The sequence below is a fragment of the Serinus canaria genome, chromosome 12 (genome assembly GCF_022539315.1).
Source record: "Serinus canaria isolate serCan28SL12 chromosome 12, serCan2020, whole genome shotgun sequence".
NCBI classification, from domain to species: domain Eukaryota; kingdom Metazoa; phylum Chordata; class Aves; order Passeriformes; family Fringillidae; genus Serinus; species Serinus canaria.
The window spans coordinates 14281410-14299292 of record NC_066326.1 but is presented as its reverse complement, the minus strand read 5'-3'; the positions used below and the strand labels follow the sequence as shown (position 1 = coordinate 14299292).

General features: G+C 42.9%; 1 protein-coding gene across 1 annotated transcript; it reads right to left on the bottom strand.

Moving 5' to 3' along the window:
• Positions 1-23: 23 nt before the first annotated feature.
• Positions 24-17764, bottom strand: WDR82 (WD repeat domain 82). The gene is made up of 9 exons (XM_009099536.4): positions 17458-17764; positions 12579-12676; positions 9705-9771; positions 9415-9514; positions 6631-6747; positions 5724-5879; positions 5530-5599; positions 3642-3784; positions 24-3465 (listed from the first exon to the last, which is right to left on the bottom strand). Exons 1-9 carry the CDS (start codon positions 17616-17618, stop codon positions 3436-3438), a joined length of 942 nt encoding a protein of 313 aa, XP_009097784.2. The 5' UTR covers positions 17619-17764; the 3' UTR covers positions 24-3435.
• Between the last annotated feature and the right edge of the window lie 119 nt (positions 17765-17883).

The window sequence follows — 17883 nt, the reverse complement described above, 5'->3', positions numbered from 1 at the left end:
CAGAATTTACAGCACTCAATTGGTCTCTCTACAAAATATTTATTGGTCACAGCCACAACATTGAATTCTCCACATAGGTAGTATTTTGTGACAAAACATAATTTGACTTTACGTATTTACACTCACTGGCAGATACCACTGAGGAGTCCAACTGCCTAGAGCAGCTCACGACCACAGAGACCAGTTTGTGAAAGGCTCACCAGGTTCCTGCCCCTGACCCAAAACCAAGGTGAAGTCTCTTAAAGTGCTAAAATAGCCAAGAGGCATTGGAAAAAGATACCCTGCTGCTTCCAAATTTGTCACTCAATCGCTCCTGCACCCTCCAAAGCACAAAGGGACTGGGGCACAAATCCAGGACCTGAGAGCTTCAATAAAGTAGTAAAATCTTTCAAGACTGACTTAGATAATTACACCTGAAATCTCCTACAGCCCAGGCAGATGTGCTTAGCCCCCACACTGCTGACTTAGAGGTGGGCTCTTGAGTCTCATTTCCCCCTTGTTCTGAAGAAAGGTCTTTAATTCATCCCAAAGAACATGGGGAGGATTTACATGTCAGATTTGGAGGGGGAATGCTGTTTGCTGCTTGGCCACTGTCCGACCTGGGAAGGCTGTTTTTCATCAGATCTGTTTCTCATTAGCTGGCAGCCCTAAAGAACACAGGAACTGCAGCCCTGGGACTCCTAGAGAAGCACACAGAAGCTGAAAGCTAAAAGCTTGATTCACCTTTCCTGTCCAACTGTCTGAAACACACAATCCTCATGTTCCCTGACAACACTTGGCACATTCCCCTCTTTTAAAGCCAGATGGAAAGCACTCCATGCTACTTCAACAGAGACATCTCTGCCTCTGTGGGCGGCAGTGGGCCCTGGGAAGACACTCAGCTGTCACCCTGAATGGAGAACTACTGCATGAGCCTGAACATCCCTCTTCACTCCAGAAAGCCACTGATGTGCTTGTGTGTGTATCCTCCTAAACCACTCCTCTGGTTCCCTTTTCCTTCAACATTCCATGCCACAACACGCCATGTTTTACAACACTGCAAGCAGAAGAGAGCTGAACAACAACCTCCAGACAAGCGCTCAAAACTACATTAACAAAGAGCTTTTATAGAATAAAAGACTTGCAAATGCTTCTCTGTCAGACATAACAAGGAATATGGCCAGAGGCTATCTGTTCACTTCCTCAGGCAAAAGACGTGAAAAACCTCAAAGATAACTTACTACTGGACGCTGAAGTTTGACTGTTAAAACACACTACAAACCCCAAATATCTGTATTTTATAAAGCACTGCAAATACCAATGAAGGTAAAATAGCACCAAACAGCCTGAAATGCAACACTGCTGAGTTAAAGTGACTGAGCCCCGAGAAAACCACCTCCCTTTGCACGGGGTAGTTTTATTTATAGGCAACGGTGGGACAGCACAGAAGAGGGGTGGCATGAACCTCTCATCTGCATCTCCAGCAGCAGGCCTGTGCGGCAGAGGGAAAGCATCCATCACTCTGCTGGAGGATGGCAAACTCACACTGCAGACCTGTGGTTTAGAAATGCCCCATGTGGAAGCAGCAGCAGAGCCACAACCACAGCACAGATGGAGCACCAAGGTGTGAGCCTGCCCCGTGTGGGCAGGGGTCCTGCACTGCCACAGCCAAGCGCTGCAACCTGAACCAAACCAGCAGCGCAGAAATGCTCAGTGCCTGTCCCCAGCTCATAGCACAGCACCTTTCTGTGGACAAGGACTGGGAGGGGACAAAAAATACGCAAGAAAAAGCAAAACAGAAGCAGCTGTTCTACAAGGCATTTACTTTTCCAGGGAGTCATGATGTGAACCGTATACAGCTGAGATGAACTTTGCTGCAACAGGGGAACATCAGGAAACTGACCTAAGGAAAACGCTCCAGCATGGCTTGCCAGTATGGAGTGGCCCTGGAGAGCAGAGAGAACATGCCTGTTACTGTCTTGTCACCTTGCCAGCTTTTCATATTTATGAGCAGAGAAGCACATGTGACTGGGCAAGGGAAAGAACAGACTTCCCAAGCACAACCCCAAATGTGTTTGGAAAGGCAAGAATATCGTGAACACTACTTTTTTGCCAGGCCTGTCCCAGCTTGCTGGTGAATGCATTCCATTGAAGCAGCATTTCAGGGAAAAAAAACCCTGGAACTGGGCTTGAAGACCAGCCAGCCAGCTTTTCAGTGCTACAAGCCCCTGAGGCAGGAGAGCATGTCCCTCCCCATCACTTTGCAGGGGCATTCCTTGGAGCAGGGTCACAGCAACGCAGAGTCAGCACAGTCCTGCCTAAGATTTTTAAAATTCATTTCTGAAGACACCATCTGACAAAGGATGGCTCTTTTGGAGCTATCACCAAAAACCTGCAGACCAGTGCCAAACTGTGAGATGGACTACCCAAATCAATTTTACCAAACAACAAAGGGATACCAGTCTAAGCCTGCTGTGGGATGAATTTCATGGAGCTTATTTACAAACCAGGGGGCAGAAAACTGCATGGGTGAAAGTAAACAGCCTAGACACCTCACATTACTGGCCCACATCATATTCTTTTATATCTAAAAGTAAAAAAATATGGCCCATTCCCACTGCCCACCCACCCCATGATATTTACAAGTAAGATCAGCCAAGATGGTACATAAGGAAGATACACAGGCAGACTGTGCTTTCAGTCTCAGTGTGGTTTCTCCATCTTCTGACGACAGACTCCTTTATTGCTCAGGACACTGGCTGGACCTCAGCAGTGCTGTCTGCACCTCCAGGATGTTGACACAGCAAACAGCAGGGACGCTTTGGCAATCTCTGACAGTGGATGAAACCTGTGCAGTTGCACACTAAATTGCCAAAAAAAAAAAGGATGACAAGATGTATGAGGTACACTCACAGCTACCCACACTTCTGGTGCATGTTCCACTGCAAGAGAATCCAGCATCTGTCATTGAAAACTGTCAGTGTTCACATTTGGCACAGAAGTATTTGCATCTGTGGACTGCAGTGAAACCAGAGATCCCAGACGTTAAAAACATGCACTTATGGAAAGGAACTGCACGCTCCACATTGGAACATCAATAGCCTTGTGCATTTACAGCAGGAAAACACATAATTACAGCTTTAAAAAATGCCACAAACATTTTGTAGATAAAACAGACTTCAGGGCTCTAAGAAATGACACTGTGTCAGTTCCATCTTAGGCTAAAGTCTGCTGGGCATGGAAGGTAAGAACTTGTAGCATACTGCTTCTTGAGCATGCCAGGAGGCCAAGAGGAGCAGTCCTCACAACGGAATGCTGTAGATAAAGGTAAGACAAGGAAAATATGCAGGAACAGGAACACAGTCTAGGAGACGTAGGCAATTCCAGAACTATGCTTGCAATGACGTGCTGCTGTTAGCAGTATGGCGCCCTCCCACAGCGGCCGCAGCGCACGAATTAGTCGTCAATAGTCGGCAACCAGAAGGCCTGCAGAGGAGGAAAGAAAACATCTGTTCATAGCAGAACACATCTCTCCTACAGCATCCTGTAGGAGCTGCCACCTTCTGCAAGCACACATGAGAGGCACTGAGCCTTCTCAGATTCATCTCTGGAAGGGTCAGCACCTCATGGCGCTCAGAGGAACTTAAAGCCCATTTCCTTACCATATTGGAACATGCACTAGCGAAAGTCATGAATTTTGGATTGAACTGCAGACAGGTTATAGGACCTGTGTGTTTTCCATCTAGGACAGCCACTTTCATCCCACTTTCTCCATTCCAAACATGAATCTTCCCATCCTCTGAACCTGAAGGTAGGAGTGGAAAACAAGGTATGCAAGATGCACTGGAGATGTCAGCAGATGAAAGGAAGAACATTTTTTTCTGTCAGAACTTTAGGAACAGGCAGGTCTCAACTTCGTAATACAACCTTTAGAGTTCTTCAACTGCCACAAGGGCAGGTACAAAACATCACTGAGTTGAAACACCTGTATCCAAATGGCAGGTTTGTATCTTTGCACTGCAGAGACTCAACTACGCAACAGGGCAACATGATTCAGGCAAAAATGTTAACTACTGTCACCCAGTAGGAAAGGAGACCTGACACCTCCAGCTGTGGAGGAGAGACCATGGCCAATGTGCAGAGGCCAAGTGCTGGGGAAAGAGTCATTGTTCACACAAGTTCTCAGTTCAGACACAGGTAAATGTCTCACTCTGTGGGCATAGAATCAAGCCAAAGCTCTCACCATGGAAGGGAACCAGATTTCAATGAACGAAGCCAAATATCAGAAGCTCCCCTGGAGATATCAACTCTCCATATTACTATAATGGAACAAGTTTTTCCACTTTAAAATTACATTTTTCAAATTCTGAGGCTGAGAACTGAGAGTTTTTTAATTCAGTTCTGCTTTAGACTCATTTTAAACAGGATTCCTAATAAAAATGCAAAGCATTTTCTTTTCCTTCTGTATTTATGTCTGTAGCCTTTCAGGAAAAAAATTGAGAAGAACAAGTTGCAACTTTAACATATGTAAAAACTGAAAAGGAATAAGTAGTTTGGAACTTCGACTACTGTTTTAATTTGGAAGAGCACAACAGGAAGGTAAATATGTGCAATAAAGTGCTCTCCAGAGACAAACTAAACAAAAACCCCAGCCCACTTCTCTGCAATCAGGAAGTTCTCAGCCAGAACAAAAGAAAGGGAGTTTTGCCAAGACCATCACTCATGCAGGAAAAATGAGGATCTGGATATCAAATTTCCACAAGGTTAAACATAGTTGATACATCAGCCACAGAAATAAGAAGAAAATATAAAGTTCTAGGATGGGCCATCACCATACAGATTTATCTGACTTGTGTCCAAAGGTTCCTGTTGGGCAGCAGGTGACTGAAGTGCTCACTGTGGGGTGCCCAAGGTACAGCACCAGGCTGTACAGGAGTTTGAGGCTGATTTTTGCCACCTGCTTCCCTCAGGAGTCTGTCTTGCAGAGGGCCAGGGGAATCATACACCAGAAGCCACCAGACTGATGCCTACAGCTTCGATTAAGGGTTAAGAACTTGTTCCACAGACATGGGGGTTTACAAGAGCCACATGAACAAACTGCGGCTGCCCCAGAACATCACCAGTGAGAAGAAATGCACCAAGCTACAAGACCAGTCTCCCAAGCACAAACATGTGCTTTGGTCACCAGGGGATGGCCACAACACAGCCACAAAATGCTGTTAGGCAGCACGAGGGTGTCTTAGCCACAGGGAGATCACTAGCAAACTGTGTGACCAGTTTTCCCACACTACAAAAGTTTCCTGGTTTCCTAGCTATTTTGGAACATCATTTATATATAGGAAAAGAAGAAAAGACTTCTTGCAGGCTTTTTTACATTTCAGTCTAGAGAACACTGAGCAATCTAACAAAACAGAACACTGTCAATGCAAAGAAAGCATACAGCTGCATTGTATTATTTAAATACATTCTGTTTCCCAACAGACACAGCTTTAGCCCTAAATAACACGGCTAATTTCAGAGCACTGAAATTCTTGCCAAGAATTATCTTACCTATCATGATGAACTGAGAGTCTGGTGTGAATGATGCCTCCAGCGTGACAGCCTTACTATTGTTATAACCCTATGGCACAAAACAGGAGAATATGTAGTAGAGAGTGTGTCCACAGCAATCTCACAACCGAAGGGCACCTGCTCCCCAAACTAACACCAGGTTTTCCAGCAAGTACCAGAGGCAGCAGGCTCACCCCAAATGTGTGCAAGACAGCTCCTTTGAAGGCATCAATGAGCCGAATGAAGCCGCCATTGGTGGAGATGAGGATGAGTTTCCCATCATTGCTGAACTTCAGGCCTGTCCACTCACACGTTCGGTCATACTGCATCTTAAACGTAGCAAATGGCCCCTGCAGACAGAAAATGGGAAATGTGAGGAACACTGTTTGTTCATATAGCTGTTAACAAGAATCTGCTTTAACCTTAGTGCAGGAAAACAGCTCAGATTTTTTAAAAGAAAATCCTTAGCCCTAAGATACCAAAAGACAGTATCAATACAAATATGTCTCTTACATGTGTAAGTTTCAATATATGAATCTAGTTTCCAAAACAAAAAAAGAGTGCAATAGGTTATTTCAATCCAACAGTTTCATACTCTACCACAATCAACAGCACAAATTAAATTAAGGTACGAACAAGTTTTCAAACAAGGCTGCTAAATGAAGTTAGAGAAAGAATTTGAGCCAGTGTAATTGTCATCTGAGTTTTGAGAACCATAGACCTAAACTCTGCTCAGTGTTTACTCAGTTCAGCTGACCACACCAGTACAGTTTCCTTTGAAATTTCCATCCTCTCTGACAGTCCTTGCTCAATCTTTGCCAGCATTCTTCCAGAATAAGCAGCAAGGAAAGAAAGGCCAAAACCGCACAGCAAAGAGCCTGAACTGCAGTTTGGTTCAAGAGTTAGCACTTTAACATGTGTTAAGAGTGCACCTTAGGATTTGTATCTCTGTCCATGAGATGTGTGCTTACTGAGAACTCTCTGGATGCCAAGGAGGCACCCAGACAGTAAGCTTGAGTACACAAATCCAGCCTCTGAGCACTGAGTTTAGATTACTTCCTGCAAGATAAAAGCTGTAAAAAGGGAAGTCAGGTACCTCACCTTGTCAAAAGAACGGAGATCATAAAGCTTCACCATTTCAGAATTGACTCCAGCAGCAAAAATCAACCCTTCTGGGTCAAAAGAACACACTGGCTTCCCTTGGAGATGCATTAAACCCTAGAAATAGAAATAGCCAGAATTATTTTGCAAGACTGATGCTTACATTTCTGCCACCTCCCTTTGAGCCCACTGTGAGCAGGACAGCACACTAGGGGTGGAACAAATTAATTTCAATTGTAAATACTGAGGTTTTACAAAGGTTCAGAACTCAGCTTTCTCAACTTTAGGTCATCATATAGGGCTTCCAATTTGCTTCAGTGACAAAGTTTACACCAAAACAAATCAAAAACTCCTTCAAGGTGTCATGCACTCCTAAAGTCTCCAGAGAAGGGAGGCTCATATGGCTGTGTTAATAACCACTCCAAGCAGCACCACAAAACACTGCTGCTGGGATCAACAGCAATGCTCCACCACTTATGGCTGCACAAGAGGGAAAAAAAGGTACTTTGAAAGCAAGGGAATATCCCTGCTGAGCTTTACATGCCTGTTTAATGAAACCTCATACCTGCTGGAAGGCAATAGACCTTACATATGTTATAGATACACATTATAATATTGGCTCCTCACAAACATTAAAATGAATGCTCTGTGTGTTATGTTGGACAGTTATGCTGTATTAATCTCTTTTAAGTAGTGCTGTATTAATATCTTTTAAATAGTGTGGTAAATACAGTTCTTAGGCTATAGCATAATATTAAAATAGAAACGATGTGATGTAAGATACTTTTTGTAACTAGCTCAAGGAATGGAAAAGATAATCAAGAAATTCTTCACATTGTCCTATCTGGATAGAGATAACAGCAACAGACACCAAGATCCCAAGAGAAGAATTATTGCCTCCTTATCAGGAAAGCTCAGACTTCGAGGAACCAAGAAGACTGATTTACAAGATGGGGGAGGGAAGCCAAAATTAAGCAGAAACACCCTAGTTTGAAAGGAATGTTTGAATCAAGTATGAGATATGTGAATATGCAATAGGCTATTGCTTTTAAGGGGTAATCCTTTGTTAGGAAGGTGTGCTTTGAGGCAGAGTGCCAGGCACCCAGACATCCATAATTCTTTGCTTTTTATTGTCTCTTATAGTCCTAATTTTTATTACTATTAAACTCCTAAAATTTTAACAAAAGTGAATGGCATTTTCACACACATTAAAATTGATAGGTTACTACCAGTGCTTATTTTTAATGTTACCTTTTCCTTAAATCACATCATAGAAAACACTTGAGGAAGTTTGTTAAAAGTCAACAAAATATGTAATCTTCTGTATCCTGACTACCGGTCTGTGCATGTTAGTCAAACATTTCCATGAACTGCATATAAACAAGAACACATCTTTGATTAAATCTGTAACACATTTAACAAGTTTCTGCATTTTTATTTCTTTCTGCATTCCTCTTTAGGTAAATCTAGAGATTTTACTACTTCTCTTGTTTCCCTCATAGATCAGTTTTCCCTGTGGTCTCTGAAGGTGAGGCAGAGAGCTCAGCCAATACTCAGGGCCCTGGTGAGTGGGCTAGCTCTGGTTTCCTGGGAATATTTCCAGGCAGTATGGCTGCCATCTCACGGACCAACCAAAAACTACAAGTAACAACTTCCTAAACCTGTTTCCCAAACGTGGATGGATGCAGCATCCAGTTACAAGTCCCAGTTTTACCATTTTTACAAGTTCAGGCACTAGCATAAGTCACAGAACGGCTACTGCACTTACAACCCTGACTCATCTGCAGCAACTTGGAGATGGGAGATTCATCCCAAGGGAAACCTACACACTGGACTTAAAGTCATACTCCAAAAAAAAAAAAAAAGCAGAATTAAGAAAAAATTAAGAAAAGGCTTGGTTTGAAGAACAATAAAAATGTTTGGCAAGAAATGTAACTTTTTTCTTTCTCTTACATTTACAGTTCCATCATCTGGAACAAGCAAGAAGCCCTCTCTCATAAGCAAAACGGTGTCAGAGAGATGGGGAAATATGAGAGCACAACGTTGTGTACCAGATACCAGGACAAAACAACTCAGCACCACTAAAGGTAGAGATTCTACTTTCAATCTTTCATTCCTGCCACTGCTGCCAGTTCTTGTCTTTTTCTCAGCTCTTATAAGCCTGTTTCCACTAAGAAGAGTAAAGCATTCCAAAAAAGTAAGTAAACAAAAACAGTTTTGCTGTCTTGCTATCAAGTCAAACCTGCTCACAAACAGTTCTGATCAACAACAGAGGTGATGCAAGGAGGTGGCAGACCATATGGCTGCTGTGTTACTTTAGATCACCAGTTTCTTCATCAAATTTAATTGCATCAAGGCACCAATTTTAGACACACAAACACTCAGATAAGATGAATTCTCAACACAGGAGAGATGCCAACTCTGAGAGAACACCCTCTGCATAAGGTAGCAGCCTGATGAACAAGCTGATGACACCCAGCCCTTCTCTTGTTTCATCAGCTGTGGGTGTTATTTCTTGCCCTCCCCAGTGCCTCTCCAGCAGAGACACAGGTGAGAGCAAGTGCTGTTACACAATGTGACACACACACACACACACACACACACACACACACACACACACACAGAGCAAAGATTCCTGACCCAGGCTCCTTCAGGAATTTGTCAACACTAAATCAGCAGCACACACTTCTGGCAGTATTTTTAGTTTGTTACAAACACACATCCATTTTTTTATTCTTCCAACTGAAAACTCAACATATTGTGCACATGAATTTTATAACCTACCTGGCAATTTGGAGAGCGGAGATCCCAAAGACGAATAGTTTTATCCAGAGATCCAGAAATAAAAGTATCATCCACTGGAGACATTGAAAGAGCAACCACCCTGCAATACAGAAACCCACATGCATCAGAAACAAACCAAAGTAGTGAATGCAGCAACACCCACCCCAACAGCTGTGTAAAAACCCATAACTGAACTAAGAAAAAAGCAGCATGAACCAAGTGTAATGAAGTCAAGCCCATTACCATTCTGATTTTAATTTCTCCTGCCCTGCCCCCAAGCCACATCTCACCTTTTTGTGTGCCCCGGGAAATAGCGAATGTATTTGTTGTCATGCAGGGAGAGGTATCGGATTGTGTCTGAAATATAAACAAACCATAAGCTTTATTATACCACCAGCTCAAGGTTATCTGAAAGAGATCACACAGTAACTTGCTCCCAAGAGCAATAGTAATCTTACCACAGTGCTTAAGTCTGGTAATTAAATTTCAAGTAAGACTTCTAAAGAGAATCAAGTTAGAAACAGACATAAACCAACTCAGTTCTTAAGCAGAACTAAAAACTAGGCAACAGGAAAAGATACTTCCAACAGTATGAAGTCATGTTACATTTTAAAAATAACTGTCATGTGATTTATGCAAGGTAATTTCAAAGGTGCTAAAATTTAAGTAGCAGTAGGTTTTATTCCATTGCTCTCACAAAATGGAGAGTATCAAATTTACAGAGTTGATACCACTTAATATTGCTTTGCAGCATGAGTATTCCTCTCTTTCCTACATACACATTCAGTGAACAAATCTCCAACTAAGCACTACACACAAGAAATGCACAAATTCTGGCACTCAGCTAAAGATAAAACCATAACTTTGAAGCCAGGATAAGATCATTAAAAATTAGCAAATCTCTCTTCTTTTTGTTTAATCTGACAATCAACAACTTCACACTTTCTCTGCACTAAGCTCTAAGAAGAGGACAGAGTACTCTAAAGCTTAGTGCACTTCAAGCACCCTTAAACATAAATTGAATAGATGAGAGCAGCAACACAACATTTCTCACGTGCCAATTTTATCCTGAGTATAGGTGAACACACCAAGAGCAGCCCACAATTCTGGAACATGCTGTTGAGACTTCCTCCCCAAAATTAAAAGAAATCCTTCTAAGAGGAAACAATTATTAAAAGACAGAAGCTACTGTTTATGTGCAGACTCTGTACTGCCGGAACAACCAGTCCTGCTGAGGGTCAAGGACATTCTACTTTTGACTCAGAAGAACATGTGCCAAGAGGATGCAACATGAACTGGGCATTTTGACAGTCAGAGGGGCTACTGTGTTCAGAATGTTTTGAAAGGCTCATTCAGCAAAGGTTTCTGTCTGTGAAAAAACTATCAAGTTCTCATTGTTGCCTGAGGTTGCTCATCAAGCTGATATCAGAGGTCTAAACCACCTTCCAGTATTTGAGAAGCAAACTGAAGCTGACTGAATGAACAGGAAATGTAGTACTGGTGGCAGTTCTGAAAAGCTCTAAGTGATCTGAGGTGATTATCCAAAATATAAAACCCTAACACCAGTGTCACATCCCACATTGGATAGAACCAACATGCTTCCAACTTGCTATTAGGACTCATCGCTAGTTTCCTGCAAGAAGTGTCATTACCTGATCCTTGAAGTATCCATGCAGAATTCCATCCTCCTTGGCTAAAGAGGAAGCACTGGGCAATTGTGCTCCTCTGTGATGCTCGCTGCTGGCAGTGCTCTGTCCCAGGCAAGGCAGTGGCCTGTACAGTTATCTCCTGTACCGGGTGGTATCATAGACCCTCAAACTGTACAAACTACTACCTCAGCCTGGAATCAGGCAACAGGAATTAAGTCCAGAGGTCTTGAGGAAATCTTCACAAGTAGATTGGAAGCAACAAACATTCAACAGAAAAAAGCTTGCAAACAAGCACCAGCATTCCTACAGGATGTTCCTGAGGTAATTTTCCCTCCCAATACCAGCAAAACAGGTTAATACAATGCACCTTGCCCATGACCACATGCATTAGGGACTACAGAGTACCTGGACTCCTACAGAACACACTGGTTTTATTAAGGTTACAATTTGTAACAGCAACAAACATTCTCACATCATCTCTTTTTCTTTTCTTCTAATTAAGTGTTCACCATAATGCTACCCTGCAGCAGAAGACTTAAGTCTTAAGGCTTACCAGTGCTTATAAACAAAAACTCTATTCAAAATAGCATTAAAATGCTTCATTAGATTGTTAATTATTACTCATTGTAAATTAAATAACAGTCAAATTAAAAATGTGACACATAGTAATAATATAATTTAAAAAATAAGCAGGTTCTGAAACAGACTAAAAAGGCATGTGCTTCCTGTGACACTTTTAAACCTTTTACACCATTAAATCTAATTTTGGTGGAGACTTCCTTGTTCCTCTAGTTTCAGGCCCAGCTTGCTCTAGTTTAACCCAACTTCCTAACTCTTAACTTCCATCTGCTCTAAATTACAGCCTCTGCAATTCCTTTAGTAGCCCAGCACACATCAGAAGGTACCAGCATCTCTACTGTTAAGTTTCATCTGTGTAAAGGAAAAACCAAACCAAAACCTCTACTACAGAAATTATGAGTCTACTTGTAGAGTGTTAAAATCCACTTGTGAAGTGCTGTGCTAAGAGACATAGTCATTGCGAAATTCTAAGACATTGACTACGATGAACAAAACCAAGACTGAGCTCTGTGACCTCCTCCAGGCTTAGCTGGTGATCTGTTGAGCTGCCTGAAGCTGCTGCCCTCCCTTCCCCTGCAGCTGAGTTGTGTGCACCAGACAGAGCTCCAGCTGCTCCTTCCACCTCAGTCACGTGTGCAGAGGCCGATGACAGCACTGACACCAATGCCAACTGAACAGCCCAATGCAGAACCTGAGTTTTATCTCCCTAACAATGTTTAACCCCTCAGGTACTGCAGCAGTGAATGAACATGTAAGGAAGCTCAAGGGACTAGCACCAGGCTGTGCATGAGTGTTGGACATTAATTCCCTCCTCTGCCTCTGAGAGAATTCTCATCACTAAAGAGCTGTTATAACTTTTTCCCAAACCTTTAGCTCTAATTATCCAGACATGCAGTGTAAGGAGATTAATATGCTCCACTCCAGTGGATCACTTACCATCTATTTTGTTGGAGCTGTACACAACAGTGTTGGCAGCATGTGTGTATCTGATGAGGTCCACTCCATACTTCTTACTGTACAGGGTCCTCTTTGGTCTGTCAGGAGGAAAAACAAATAATTGCACTCTCTGCAACAAAAATCTCAAAACTAAACTCACATCAACAAGGCCTGTCCCCACTGAGGCATTACATGATTGTTTCAAGAAGTCAGATGTTTTTATACAAAGAAAGAAAAACTTTCATATTTTATTTTCAAACAAGGATCTTGTTGTTTCTCCAAAACTATCCCTAGGCTTGAGGAGGTCTCTGTAACACCTGCTAAATGCATGCATTTCCTCCAAAAATTCCTTTTCCTATGACGTCTACTGCAAAAAGAAAAGGAGGAGCTACCAAAATGAGCAAAGCAAGCAGCACTGCCTTACTGTGCCCTTGTCCATTCAAATCTCCCCATTCATCGGCTGCTTATTTTAGATTGAGTATAATTTGTCTTTGTTCTCTGTTACTTCAAACCTTAGAACAGGGTGTCTTGTTCATGGGGTATTAACCCAAACACATCTATATACCAGTCATCTCTAACAGACATAGTAACAAAGGGACTTTTCCAAACCATTGCAGAATTATACTTGTATCCAACCTTAGGGAAAGAAATTTAACATTTTGCAACAGAATGAAAAAATACTAGTGAGAGCAAACACAACCTAGGGAACTGGGTTTCTGGGGGTCTGGTAAGCAGTACCAGAAATTCAAACTGCAGAGTAAGCTTGGAAGCCACTGTCTAATAAGGGTATCTCACAGCAGTGGTGCCTGTTTGAGCAGTGCAAGGTCTCCACCACCCCTCCTTCCCCTTTCATCCCCAGCCGAGGGAGCACAAAGGTTTCAGAGCTGGTCAGTGGAGCAGGGACCAGAAATGCTGTCTCTTCCGAGAGCAATTTTTATTGCAGAGACTCATGCCTCTGGTTATTACACAGGCCCACAAAATATTCTACCCACACAACCAAAGACAAACAGCATGGGAACAGAAACAAACAGCAGGAGCACTCGAAACCAATACTGCTGCCAAGAGAAAAGTCTGTCAGACTACACCTCAGACAAGGTATTTATATTACACTGGACTTTTTCCTTTCTTCATTAGCCTCAACCTGACACACCCAAACAAGAGCACAAGTTGGAGACTTTTCATATCAGAACAAAAACCAGACATTTATTCTTGAATATCAATTCTCAAACAGCAGAGGCCATAGGGCTTTGACTTCAAACAAACTTGCCAGGGACAAGTTCCCATGAAGGGAAAGCCAACACAGCAAGTGCAATAAAGCAAAGCCAGACACCACTTGTACCACAGACCAAATCTCAACTGATTCTTCCCCAGTAACTCCAGCACTTTTTAAAATTATTCTTCAGATCTAAATATGCCATACACTGAAAATGCACAACCTCATTTAAATTTTGACACACTCTAACATTATGTGTGATATACTTCCCCACACTGCTTTCTGAAGTTACCTCAGCTATGATGTTGACCAATCTGGTGTGAATAAAACCCAACAACAAACCAAGAAAAAACCCCTAATCTCAAAATATATTACATGTATTAGATTCTCCCATGCCTAGTTTGGGTTTTCTTTTTCTATTACAAGTTTAAACCTCAGAAGATCTATTTAGAATAAATTAACATACAGAGAGAGACAATAAAGATCAACAGACAGACAAAAGTACATCTACCAAAAAGAAGAAAAAAGAGCTCTGTGTTCTATGGAAGGTGAGGTGTTCATGCAAACTGACACCAAGAAGTGTGTCACTGCACACAAGACCTATTGCCGGTCAACTATTTTAAACACAAACAAGAAAACTAAGTACTTTTTAACAACAAATCACAATCACTAAAACAATTCCAAAGTCAAGGTCAATCTATGCAGCCCATCTACAAAAAAAGCAATACTGACAAAGAAAAATACAAGATCTCAGGCAAATCTGCTACAAAGATGAAACAAAACACTGGCAAGGACTACAATATCATTCATGCCTTGGTTTGAATCACTGCTGCTGTGGGTAAAACATCACCACAACCAGGTATGTGGGTGTGCCCAGCAAACACCACAGCAAAGCAGGAGTCCAGATCTGTCACTTTATTTGTTTCAATAGCACACAATTGATAAACACTAAAACACAAGCTAAACCTTTACTGGAGCACCATTCTATCACTGCAGGGTCACCAATGTGCAACCAGGCTGTTCCCAAGCTCAGGGATTGCTGTACATCTCAACACACAAAAGTTCTCACAATCCTTCCTCAAGTCCAAGCAGACTCCAGTGAGCCTCTTATGCTTCTGAGCCAGACTGCAGTGGAAGGATTTGGTGATGCAGGATGGGTTAAAAATTTAGTAACAATTTAGTTGTTTGCACACTTTGAAATAGAAATGGAATCTCAGGACCAAAATCACTGGATGCTCATGTCAGTTGCCTAAGCCCAGAACAATACATGATAAGGAGATAATCTTGTCCCGTCAGCCCTTGGCTACACAGCACTGTTTCAACTGTCCTGACACTGTCACAAGCTGAAGTTCACCAAGATGGGGTTGAGCACACTCTCAGAGAGCTCAACAACTCATTTTGGTGTGGCAAAACAAAGCAAACTAGGTAAGGATACTCCTTAAGTACAACCAAACAGTTGCATTTTTATTCTACCAGCAGAACTGCTCATCAACAGAGGACACACACCAGATTTTCCCACTTTTACACAGGGAAAGGAATTAATTTTCAGGCCATTTGAGGAAGTAGGGTATCCTACACTGAACCCCAGCAAGCAGGACATTTCATTTCCTCCTGGACATTATATCTAAGCAGGTGAGAGTTACAGGCTCTTGAAATTGTGATTTACAAGGAAAAATAAACCAACTATAAGCCTGAAACTGCCACAACAATGATCACTCAGGGACCTGAAATATCATCTTCATATTAAGTTTGAGTGCAAAGTAAAACTTTCCAGGTTGGAGAACAAGTGTGTCCTGCATCCTTAGCTACCCCTAAAAACAACAGCTACACTTTTAAGCCAGTTGACAGTGTATGAGAAGCTTTCAAATAATTTTAAAATTTTATAATCACCAGAGAACTGCATCCTGGCCCAGAAGTTACCTTGAAACTACTCTTATTGCCCTGCAGCACAGCAGTAAAGGACCACTGATCTACATTTAACTTAATTAAAGCAAATCCTGACTATAAAGCACATCAGGATTAGATGGAGATAGCAATGAAAGGGCCAAATGCCTCCCAACCCATCAAACTATTCTTTACAAGTCTGAAAGGGGAAGAGCAATCAATACCATCTGCATTAACATCACTCAGCCCTGCTACTACTGTATATAATTAAGATCTGGGATACGATCCATGGCACAATCCATATGTATAGAGTTACCTGTTCTTACATAAATCAAAATTAAATATTTTCACGTCAGAGTTCATTTAATGTGTAAAGCAATCAAAGTACACAGAAGTCTAAAATAATATACAATAGGTATGCCACAAATAAAGAGAATATGTAGGAGGCAATCTTTCCTCCCAGCAAGTATGATGTCTTGGCCTGCTTGGAAAAGCAGGAGGGTTAGGAATACCTAGTTTACTAGAAAATATATACAACACTGACATATCTCTGTCTTGACACTCCCAAGCCATTTCTTTTTCACTCCAGCACTACCCTGACCTTTCTATTCCCTGTCCTATAATACACACACTTCTCCTTTCACGCTCTGTGTGGACATGATGCTTTCCAGTCCTGACTTTATAAAAAACCAAGAACAACCAACAACCTCAGAACTACATCTCTACACCAATACGCTCATGTAAAACTTAGAACCTGAAGGAGTTTAAAGTAGACAAATGCACACTTGTACAGAGTATGAGAAAGTACAGAGAAAGATTTTAATGACATAATGACACCATTTGGCTCAAATTGTTCCAACTCTCACAGACTACAAACACCCTTGGTGTAGGTTTCCATCTGCTGAACAGGAGCACCAGATCTCAACTGCTCTGCAAATTTCTGAGAGTTTATTGAAAATCAAGATGAGCACCATGTGATCAATGGTAGAAGAAAGATAAACCTGGACAGTTAAATGAGAAACAGAAACACACCCTCATTACCCTTAGGTAACAGAAATCAATCAACACCCTGATCGGTTACATCCAAACAGACTATGTTCGAAGACACAGGCAAATCACACAAGGTGCTTTGCAGATAAGGACACAACTAGAGAAAATTATTCAAAACACAGAGGAACACGTTTGTCTGCAGCAATCCAAGACACCACTTAGGAACTAGATTTTATGGAAAACACCATCAGGTTTTTACAGTTGTAGTGATACACACCACACCATCTGCAACTTTTGGCTTAAAACATTTAGCAAAGAAGTTACACTCAAATGAGGCATTAAAACGGCACATCTGCACATTGCTCACAACAACCACTTTACTAATTAGCGAGACTTGAGCCCATAGAATCCCGAGAACTCAGCTCCATACCTGCAGCAATCCCGAGACCTGGAAAAGTGACCAGACTGAACCCTTTAGGCTTAACAACTGTTCAGTTCTCACAGAAATGAACTTTCGCTTACTCTCAGGAAATTATCACCACTATCTCCAGCTTACGAAGATAACAAGTACACCCGTAGACCAGGCAAACCCACGCTGCTGCCATCCCTGCCGCTGGGATTCTACTCAGAAGCCTACGCTGAAAAACAACTGGAGAGAAGTTCAAGGTGAAGCTCACCGGCCAGATCTGCGGGCACAGCTTGTCCCCAAAGGCCACCGTGGGCAGTCGCCACGGCCCCTCGCACCCCCGTGCCCCAGACCCCGAAGGCCGCAGCCCCAGCCCCGCCACTCACTTGCCCTCCTGGCAGTCATAGAGAACGATGGAGTCATCGTCGCTGCTGGAAATGACGGTCTCGCCGTTGGGGCTAAAGTCGAAGCAGTTGATCTTGTCCGAGTTCTCGCGGAAGACCTTAGCCACGCGGAAGCTCCGCAGCACGTTGTCCGTCAGCTTCATCCCGCCCGCCGGGCCGCACCGAGCGAGGGCGGCGGCGCTGAGGGCAGCCGGGCGGGGCTCCGGGCGGTGGTGAGAACGGCGGGTAGGGGCGAGGCGGGGCAGTCAGGGACGGTGAGGGGCAGTGAGGGGCAGCGGGGGCGGCGGAGGGCGGCGGGCTCGGCGCGGTCAGGCCGCGGAGAGGCGGCTCCCCCTCATTGTGTCCGCCATCTTGCGGCTCCGGCGGGGCCGCGCGGGACACCCTGGGAACGGGGGGTGCTGAGGGGGG